The sequence below is a fragment of the Acanthisitta chloris genome, unplaced genomic scaffold, assembly GCF_000695815.1.
Source record: "Acanthisitta chloris isolate BGI_N310 unplaced genomic scaffold, ASM69581v1 scaffold7068, whole genome shotgun sequence".
Lineage (NCBI taxonomy): Eukaryota > Metazoa > Chordata > Aves > Passeriformes > Acanthisittidae > Acanthisitta > Acanthisitta chloris.
In genome coordinates this window covers 61917-72141 of record NW_008685281.1, presented here as the reverse complement: position 1 = coordinate 72141, position 10225 = coordinate 61917, and the positions used below count along the sequence as shown (strand labels likewise).

At 44.2% G+C, this 10225-nt stretch overlaps 1 protein-coding gene across 1 annotated transcript in view; it reads left to right on the top strand.

Moving 5' to 3' along the window:
• SPINK5 (serine peptidase inhibitor, Kazal type 5) overlaps positions 1-4816 on the top strand; it is a 10801-nt gene extending 5985 nt beyond the window's left edge. The window contains exons 10-16 of the mRNA XM_009079684.1: positions 258-318; positions 1693-1826; positions 1904-1964; positions 3254-3390; positions 3747-3807; positions 4168-4283; positions 4771-4816. Coding sequence (XP_009077932.1) covers positions 258-318; positions 1693-1826; positions 1904-1964; positions 3254-3390; positions 3747-3807; positions 4168-4283; positions 4771-4816 — 616 coding nt within the window. The remainder of the gene's footprint in view (positions 1-257; positions 319-1692; positions 1827-1903; positions 1965-3253; positions 3391-3746; positions 3808-4167; positions 4284-4770) is intronic.
• Positions 4817-10225: the final 5409 nt, after the last annotated feature.

The following is a 10225-nucleotide window of genomic DNA, read 5'->3' as shown; positions in this document are numbered from 1 at the left end:
AAGAGTGGATGGGGCTGTGGAGTTTGAGCAGAGGAAAGACCATATGGGGTTGCTGCATAGCACACAGTGAGGTGAACTGATGGGTCTGTCCCCTCTTAGGATTGTGCTTGCTAATGACTAGGAAAAGCTGGTTCATTAGGCAATCAGATGCCTCCTTTATCATGTATATTGGCTATGGGTTTGGTTTGCTTTTTGTGGCGCCTGGGTGTCACAGGACCTGACCTGTGAGTATGCTAACCACAGCCTCTCCCTTTCAGACAACACGGGACTGATGTTAAGAAAAGCCATGACGGAAGATGCAAGGTGGAAAGTACTCCCGTAAGTATAATTTCAGCCATAAAATAAGTGCCATCTACTCTCTCTTCAGTCTCTAGGAAAATTCTGGCTGAGCTCAGTGCACCTGCCATGCTTGTGCATGGAAGGGGGGTGATGCACAGTGCTCATGTTGGTGCTCTTGTTCTTCCTAGTTGCTGCTGCCAGTGTGCTGCACCTGGGGGCAAGAGAGGATGGGAACAGGCCAGGACTTCAGAAACAAAATGTCCCAGTACTGCTGATCTCTGAGCTGAAATCATCAGAGGCAGCCCAAGAGCCATGCAGCCCGTTTTAGCACAGTAGGAGAGAAAAGCAGAAGGCTGTGTTAGATGTCTGTGTATTTATTCAGAGTCAGGATTTCCATTGCACTAGACAGGCAGGTTAAAAAGTCCTCGTGCTCTGGTCAACCAGGACAAATCTGTTCTCAGGTATGTGTACAGAAATAGCTTTATTATCCTGCACAGTAACAGTGTGTGCTGATAATATCTCAACACATTTGTTCTGCTTATGCAGAGCAGCTCTGAAGCACCAGAAATAATTTCATGCATCCTGAGGGACTGCAATATATTTTCTATAGAAAAGACATGTTGTTAAAATGTTGTCTTTGCTTTAATTTGTTCTTGGACCATGTGGGAAATATGGATAATAAAAGGCAAACTCTGCAAACTGACAGTGAAGTGTCAGTGATGCTTAGCTACTGTAGACTGGCTTCCAGTAGATGTTTGTCTATTTATCCTCAAATATTTAAATTATTAGGTTTTATACATGGCAAATATTTTTGTAGCAGGAGCTGGTGAAACAGTTCTTGCTGCAGTTTTGGAAAAGCTGAAACAAAATCTCAGATATAGTAAACTATGTCAAGCTGGACTTAATGTCAAACACGGATTGCTCAAGTTGTGCTAGGGGGCATTTGGACTAGACAACAGGAAAAAATTCTTCACTGAAAATCTGGTCAGGAATTGCAATAAGCTGCCCAGGGAAGTGGTGGAATCACTATCCCTGGAAGGGTTCTAAAGGCAAATGGATGTGGCACTGGGGGGATATGGTTTAGTGGTGAACACAGTGGTGCTGGGTTAACAGTTGGACTCAATGATTTTAGAGGTATTTTCCAACATTAATGATTCTATGAAATGCTTGTTTCAAAGCTTGTATATGTACTGCTCTAGGAAAAGAGTCCTTTCAGGAGTTGTTCCTTTCTTCCCTCTGCTAGCAGAAGATACTAAAACCAACTACAATTACTCACCTAATGCAAGACTAAACTTAAAAAACCCTTTGATTTTCCTCTGACAGAAGCCTGGTGGATCAGAGTGGGCAGACTGCAGATGAGATACTCTCCCATCTCCCAGCAGCTGACCCAGCACTGCTGTTTTATCTCCCCAGGTTGACTGTACTGCATACCTGAGAAATACCAAGACCGGCGAAGCTATCGGAGCCTGCCCCTTCATCCTGCGGGAGCTCTGCGGGACAGATGGTGTCACCTACAGCAACGACTGTGCTCTCTGTGCCCATAACATGTAAGTCCTGGAGGTCACCCCTCGGGAGCTCCACGGAGTTACCTGTTGAGCATTTTTAACTCTGCTTTCTCTTCCAGTGAATATGGGACTGAGGTTGCCAAGAAGCACGATGGAAGGTGTGTAGAGGAAGCTCCTCAAGTAAGTGAAACCTAAAGAGAGCTAAGAGCTTGAGTGGGTGCCAGTTGCATAGACTGAACAAACACTGGTTGGTTTTGGGGGTGTAGCCTCCACGGGGGTCACAGCTTGTGCTGTCCCTTCCTTCTGTGGGTAAATATCACCCTCCCAGCAGCAGGAACATTTTGCACTTCCTGCACACAGTCAGGAAAAGAAAGGACAGGTGAGGAATGAATTATGAGACAGGTAGCATGAATGATTTAAGGCTTTACACCAAGAAATCCTTTTCCCACAGCAGACTTTCATAGCTGCTGAAGGAACTTAGCACTCTGTTTTGGCAATATGGGCAGGGGACACAGAGGGCCCAGGGAACCTGGTGCCTTCTGGATGCTTGTGTTTTACAAAAGGATGTTCTGCAAAGATTAGAAAATTGCCTGTGTTTCAAATGCTGATACCTGAGGTACCAGGGGATTCAAACCCATCTCTGATTTTGTTTTTCCGTAAATGCAATGTAATCCAATGTATACCAACAACGAATCTTGTAAAAATTCTAGATTAACTGTGTTTGGCCAGCTCTAAACTATTTACTCTCACTGGGGAATAGAAGAACAAAGCCACCTCATTAGCATGTGTTTGAAAGAGTCAACATCCCGAGTCAGATATTTCATTTCTATACAAACAAACTATGAAATGTCATTCCTTTGTTTCCCAAGAACGCTCTGTGCTCAGGCTGGGTGAGATACATAAATCAGGAAAGAAGAGCTCACACTGGAGAAACTGGGAGTGCTAAAACACAAGGCCAGCTCTTCAGTCAGTGTAAATCAGCTTCAACTGCTGTCAGTCCTGCTGGAAGGTTTCAACACTCAGAACTGTCCCACTGCAACAGAAGACCTGTCAGCACATCTCCCCTCTATTCTTGTGGCCCATTAAAAACACCTTGGTCACAGTCAGCCCCTCTTGAAGGAAGTGCATAAATCATGCCATTTTGATTTGCAGATTATTTTTGAGTTGCAATTTTTAATATCCTGGTAGGTTCAGTAAGGTATAGAGGCATCGTGATAAATGCAAAACTGAATGAGTAATGTCTACCTTCCAGCCTTGATTCAGCCTTCTCCAGCACAAGGCTGTGAAAGGAAATTGCTAGTTTTCCATGAAGAATGAGTTAATATATAACCATAATTTGTCGTCTGGCAGATCCTTTTAGGATCTGGCGTAGGCAGATTTAGGCAGAGGCATAAGCAGGGGGGTTGTGTCTGGGCTCCCTTGCACAGAGCAGAGCCCATGCTAGAGCTTTTGCTGTCCTTGTTCCCCAGCTCAACTGCAGCAAGTACCCAGTGTCCACACTGAAGGATGGCAGACAGCTGTTGGCCTGCACAATGATCTACGATCCTGTCTGCGGTACCGACGGTGTCACTTACGCCAGCGAGTGTACACTGTGTTCCCACAACATGTAAGTACTCCTCTTCGTCCCTGAGGGACTTGTAATGGTGGTGGATGGATCTGTGAGTGCCAAGCAATGTGCAAAGACTCTCCCTGAAGCCCTGTGCTGGGTGGGTCCTGTCTGTCTGCCCCCATTTTCCTGCTTGCCTTGGTTGGTGTTTGACTTGGGCGTTCAATCCCCACGGGGGATGCATCAACTGGAGACGTGGTTGGTCCACAATGCCATGTTCTTGTTAGTGCTGTGCAGGCTGTCCTAAGCCAGTTGATCTGAAAATCTTCTGTGACTCCACAGGAGTGAGGTTTTTTCCTTGCAATGGAGTTATATTGGGGAAGGTTGTGGCTAACAAAGGTGTCTCCTTCCTCCAGGGAGCATCGGACCAACCTTGGCAAGAGAAAGAATGGACGTTGTGAAGAGGATATTACAAGGGTGAGTGGGAAAGGATGATAAGAAAGTGAAGTCCAGTGTCTGTTAGATTTGGGGAGGACGGTCTTCTGCTCTGGGTTACAAACTGGGGGAATGGTGGTGTGCAGACCTGAGGAAATCCCTTGGGAATTTCACACTGGTCATAAAACAGTCAACATCCACCCCACTGCTCTGTAGCCATGCAGGAAAAGATGTGGCAGTGAGCAGAAACAGTACAAGATAGGATCTGCCACCAGCAGGAAACTTTGAGTTGGTTATGCTGATGTTACAGCCAATTTCATTTCTCAGTGAGGTGTCATTCCTTATGCTGGGGGGCTACACATTGCTTTCAGGCAGAGACTCATGTCTGTCTTCTGTGTGCAGGAGCTTTGCAAGGACTACAAAGATGTCTCTCCTATGTGCACCTTGGAATATATGCCCCACTGTGGCTCTGATGGCAAAACATACAGCAACAGGTGTATGTTCTGCAACGCCCACGTGTACGTATAACAGCAAAACCTTTCCTTTCATCATCAACTCCTGAATCTATCATGAAAGCAGAGCTGCCTTCATAATGTCTTTTTAATTGCTTATGAGCATATACTGGACGTTTCTGGTGCACTATGAGTTGTGCAAGGATGTGGAGGTTTTGCATTTTAAGGCAAAATGTGAAGAGCCTGTTTCTCTGATTCATATCTGGCCTCCTGTTGGTTAACTTTTATTCATTTTGGCCAGCACTTAAGCTGTCCCAGATGCTCATGAGAGCCTGTGGAACATGCTTCACCAAAACAATTGGATAGTACAGAATGTACAAAACCATTCATCTTTCCTTTAATGATGATAATGAAAGGGAGTGTTTGGGTTTCGAGACTTACTTATCTACACAAATATCAACACGAAGCCAATACTTGGCCAGTGAAATGAGGAACAGGGTCTCAGCACTGAATATGCTCTCTGTCTAATTCTCCTCTTTCCTTTTCTAACCAGGGAAAGCAAGAGAACTCTGAACCTCCTGAGTTTGGCTGAGTGCTAAGTCTGTGCTGGAGTTCAGCCCAGGAAGACAAGCTGCCTTACATGTGACTTCTCATGGGCTGATCTTCCCTAGTAACATTCCTACACTGTCTCATTTCCTTAGGTCCTGGAACACCTGGTCAATAAACTGATTTGGCAACACTTCTGTCTTAATGTGACGTCTTGTCCGTTTTGCCCCATCTCCTCCCTGACATGCTACTTTTGGTGGTTCCTGTGTATTTTTCTACTGATGTTTTCTTCTAACAAACAATGTTGATCCAACTTTTCCTGCCATGTGTCAGAGCCATCTCTGCTCTGATGAGGGCCTGACCTCCCCTTGGAACTCCCAGTCACTTCTTTACTCCTTGGAATCTCCTTGTTGGTGTTAATCTTATCTAACCATAATATCACTGTATGACCTGATCACTGACTCCATCTTTATAGTCAGTGCAAGGAGACTTTCACCTCAAGAGTATAGTCACCTCTGCCATAGGGAAGTGTCTAGGATGTGGGTGGTGATTTGCTCTCGAAGAGAGCATTATTTTTCACTTGGGCTAGAAAGGGAAATTGGCTGCCTAGCCCAGAGGTGCTCTGTCCTGGTTCTGGCTGCCCGTGCATCCTGTCCCATGGAAGAGACAGCAGCTGCTGTCAGGAAAGTGATTCCAGTCTGTCTCCACTGAATTTCTCCTCAGTGTCAAGTGCTGTTTTAGGATGTAATCTAAAGGAGGCCAATGTTGAGCTCTGTTCAGGGTCACAGACAGCAGAAGTGGCCACTCATGAAATAATCTATTAATGCAACAGAATGTTTCCAGGACTGGTGGGCAGTGATCATCCCTGAGGTGGGGGACAGCCCTGGTACATGACTGAGCTGCCTTTGAAAGCCATTCAGGAAGGAAAAGGATGCTGAGGTTCACTTGTGACCAGTCTTAACTGAGCATATAACAAGTCACAGGGAAACAATTCTGCCTGATTGTTGCTTTACCTACTTTTTTGAGGCAAAAGAGCTCAGCACCTGGTGATACAACTGTTGTCATTTTCATGGTCCATATCAATGTCAGAGGAGTAGGGAGACCTCGGGGCTTCCCTTCATCTGTTGGCAACACAGGTAGAGCCACTGCCACTACCTCCACACGAGGTCACCAAAGCTATTGCAAGTCCAGTATTTCAGGGCTCAGGGTTTCTCCTGGAATACAGCTAGTGCCTCCCTGATTCAATGTCCCATTCTAGTTTACCAGAGAATAACACAGTTACTTGGAGCAGTTTGGAACTTCACTCCTTGAATTGTTGGGCTAGAAGAATAGGCTGAAGGCAAATGTTCCTGACTTGGAGATACTGGGGGTATTGTACCAGGGAATGAGGCCAGAGTACCTCTGTGCCATTGGTGTCCATTTTCAAGATGATTTGTAACTAACAATGGCTTATTGTAATTTTCCTGGGTCTGAGTCCTAAAGTAAATGTTCCTTTGGTTTATATAACCTTTTTGCCATTTTCTGTTAAGGTGTTTTTGCAGAACATGCTGCTTTACTCTTGTTTAAGTGTTAACTTGGTTATCCTTAGGGATAAGACTTGAATTTTTATTTTTTATTTGTTGTGGACTTTGGCAGCCTTTCACTTGGACTGAGCTCTGACCACTGGCTTTTGCAAGCCTTCACAAGACTTTGCAGTAAAGCTGTCAAGAGCCAACTGAATGGCATTAGCTTGGCACAGCCATGCCAAATCCTCCTCTGTGGAGCTCATTGTCTGATGACACCAAAGGCAAATATGAATTCAAGGAGGCACGAAGTTGAGATTGAGTCAGAGCAATCCAGGGAAGCAGCCAAAGGGGTCATTAGGCAGAGGTTTCCATGCAATATTTGCCAGTAAGTTTCATGTAGAAGTACATAATGGAATAAATCACTAAAACTGGGCCAGGAAATGGGGAAAGCCTGACATTGGGGTTTAAATATTGGGAGATGTTTTATGAAGCAATATAACTATAAAAATAGGGCAACCTTCTTCTCAGGGACAGTGTTGGTTTTGGTGCCTTGGGGTTATTTCTCAGCTGTTCCAGAGTTACTGAGTGTGTGTTACTTAGAAGATTTCTTGATGCTTTCAATTAGAAATGGCCTCAAGTTGCATCGGGGGAGCTTTAGATTGGATATTAGGAAAATTTTTTTCATGGAAAGGATTGTCAAGCATTGGAAGAGGCGCTCGGGGAAGTGGTTGAGTCACTGTCCCTGGAGGGCTTTAAAAGATGTATAGATGTGGTGCTTCAGGACATGGCTTGGTGGTGGCCCAGGGGTAATGTTTGGACATGATGATCTTATAGGTCTTTTTGCAACTTAAACAATTCTATGATGTGGAAGCAACGATCAGGCAAAGACAAGCACATTCAAGAGGAAGCATTGGATTTTTGTGGCTTGGGAGAGCAGTAGAACAATACCAGGTTTTTAGTGTCCCTAGGAGATTTGAAAGGCTGTTTCAAGGGATGGTTGATTGATATGGGTGCCTGTTTGACCATGGGTAGAGGAATGGCTGGATAGATGGATAGATAGAGATTACTGTGGTGGGAAACAGCAAGAGATCACAGAATGGTACGGACCACTGGAAGTCATCTGGTCCAACCTCCCTGCTCAAGCAGGGACCACAATCATCTCATGAGCTTAGTGATTGCCAAACTGCAAATGTACTCAGTAGCCACCTCCAGTGTGCAGGTGACAGATGCCCTGGTGCTGCTCAGCCTACTGCTCTGTCACTGCTCAGGTGCATAATGCTGCAGAGCCTTGAGGCTGAATTTCTTGCCTTGAGCAAAAGCCTGAGCAACTTCAAAATGGTCAGATTGCTCTCAAAAACCATTCAGCAGTCATGCTAGTAAAGCTTGTTTTTTAATTTGGAAAGAGGCACTGAAAGAATCACATGCAAGCATGGACTTAGTCCTGCTTCAGTGGACTCTGATTTTTGCACTCTTGCCATGAGCAGAAACAGCCTTATATCCTCAGTCAAGGGTGCAGTGAATTAAAAAATGACTTTTTCAGGGCCTCTATGGCTGCAGCATCAGGCATCTAAAATTTAGTGCTGAAATGCAGCTGGTCCCACTCCTCGTACTGCCTCACAGCCACTGCTGCAGCCTTTGGCTCCAGAGAGCTTGGACAGAGCTGCTGAGCTGTGCCAAGGCTTGATGAACTTTGCTGTGTTTCACACTGATGATGGTCCAGCCTCAGGATTTGTAACCTGTAAATGTACCAGTGCATATCACAGAGGCAGTATTTTAAAAACATAAATGTCCTCTCTCTTTCCTTGTTTGTCTGACTTATCTTCATAGTGTTATCAATGTTTTCTCAGTCTACAGTAATTTTTCTTACAACACAAAGAGGAGGAAGAATGGGGGGGTGAATCATTTAAATTTTGATTGATAAGTGGAATGTAGAAAACAATACTTAGTCTTTTCATACTGAGCAGAGATTTTTTTTCCGCCTTTTATCAACACTCACCCATCTGTGACTTGAAAAACAAACCTCACAACTTTTCCTTGATAGAATCTTTAACTGAACTCCATTCAATCACTTTATCAAAAAAATCTGTTTCAAAATTATGTCTGCTGATAATTTGCCTTGGTTTATCTTTTTATTTCATATGCTGCATTTGCTAGAGAGGCATGTGGATGGGCCTAGACACTCTGTCACGCTCTTGAGGGATGCTGGAGAGTGACAAGACTCATCCCACTGATTTTTAAATATTCATTTCTGTAGAATATTTAAATTATTTTTAAGCATTTTTATAACCATATGTTCCTCAGGAGAAAAAAAGGAATACAGAAATAATGGTACGAACTCATTGTATCAGTCACACAGATTTATTTAACTAGCAAAGAAAATAGTTTGGGAAGTGAAAAACTTCCCTCAGACTTCCATGTTTAAAGGAATATCACCCTGGTATGCATCCGTTTCATCCATCAATATGTTCACACTCAGAAATGTTCATTCTCGTTGTAATTTAATGTTTGGTACAATTTTATTTGACTTTTTGCCATGCCCTGGGCTCTGGTTGCATGTTCTCCTCGGATCAACGAGTAGATAGGAAAAGAGCAGAAAGCAGTGGTGGAAGGAGCCTGACTCCAGCTGGCAGATATCCACACAGCCCAGGAGGGGGTTCCAGATTTTCACCAGCTGAGGTAAGGCCCCATAATTCTAAACATACAATCTGCAAAGAAAGAGCATTCACACAGTGTATTGCTTCCTGCCCATTTGTCATTTGTTGAAGGAAGACATTCATTTTGTTCAAGTCCCCTGAAGAATGAGGAACGTTTGGAAATTTATTGCTTTGAGCTCTTTTTCACTGTTCCCTTTTAAGCTGAGCTGCAGCCCATGCCCTAGGGCCATCACTGAGGATGGCCAGTCAGGGACCCCTGACCAAGCTGGAGATCTGTGGCACAGATGGTTCCACTTACACCAGTGAATGTGGGATCTGTGCCTATAATGTGTCACTCCAATGGAAAGAACATGTTTTTTGACTGACAGTCCCCGAGCCCTTGGCCTCTCTCTGTGCTTTTCCAATTTATCCTCCTTTTCGCCCTCTTCACTTGCTGTTTGTGCTTGGGGGTAAATCATGGAGCTTTAGCAGAGAAAATAAAACTGCTGAAGAAAGTATCCAGAGTTGAAATTCAAATGATACAGCGTATTCAGATGGCAGAGGTTTGTTGACTGATAGGTTTATAATAGCCAGAGACAGTAAAACCACTTCATTGTTGGTGGTTAACTCAAATGAACTCTCCTTCACTTGCATCACTCAGGAGTTTTATTTACATTCCCAGCATCCATTGCCCTTTGGGAAAATGGTCATACTGAGTCTCTAATGGCAGAATTTCCCTTCCTCAGAGAAGGTGAGACACTCAGGGACTCAGGAACAGTCAGCCCAGTGACTAAGAAGGAAGGCAAATCAAGAAGCAGCCTGAGCTCCCATTGCTTTCTGTGGCAGCATCCCAAACAGTGTCAGTCAGATGCTGAGCAGGCAGTGCACGATTGGACGTAAGTGATGCATATACCTTCTGTTGACATTTTATTTGGCAGTGATTTAATGGTAGCTTTCTAATATTGCTAGTCTCCATAGGCTGCATTCAAATGTAGGAAGAGAAGCATGGCAAAAAGATGCAAAATATGAAACAAGTAGGAGAAATTTTATTTTATTTTTTGCTATAGAAGCATTCAGAAACCATCTTCATTGACAGCAGCAGGAAAGTGCAGCATAACCTGTTTCAAGACCAGAAAAGGAGGCATACTGAAGCTTTGCAGGTATCAATGCATTCAGTTCTCCTGAAAGAAGAACTTTTTGTCAGGTTGCAAATGGGGCAGTGCCCAAGCCAGGGGCTGCAGGGGCCATATGACCATGTATAACACAGCAGTTACCATGTACCTATAACATACCAAGTAAATAACTCTGTTACTTTGCTAGTGCA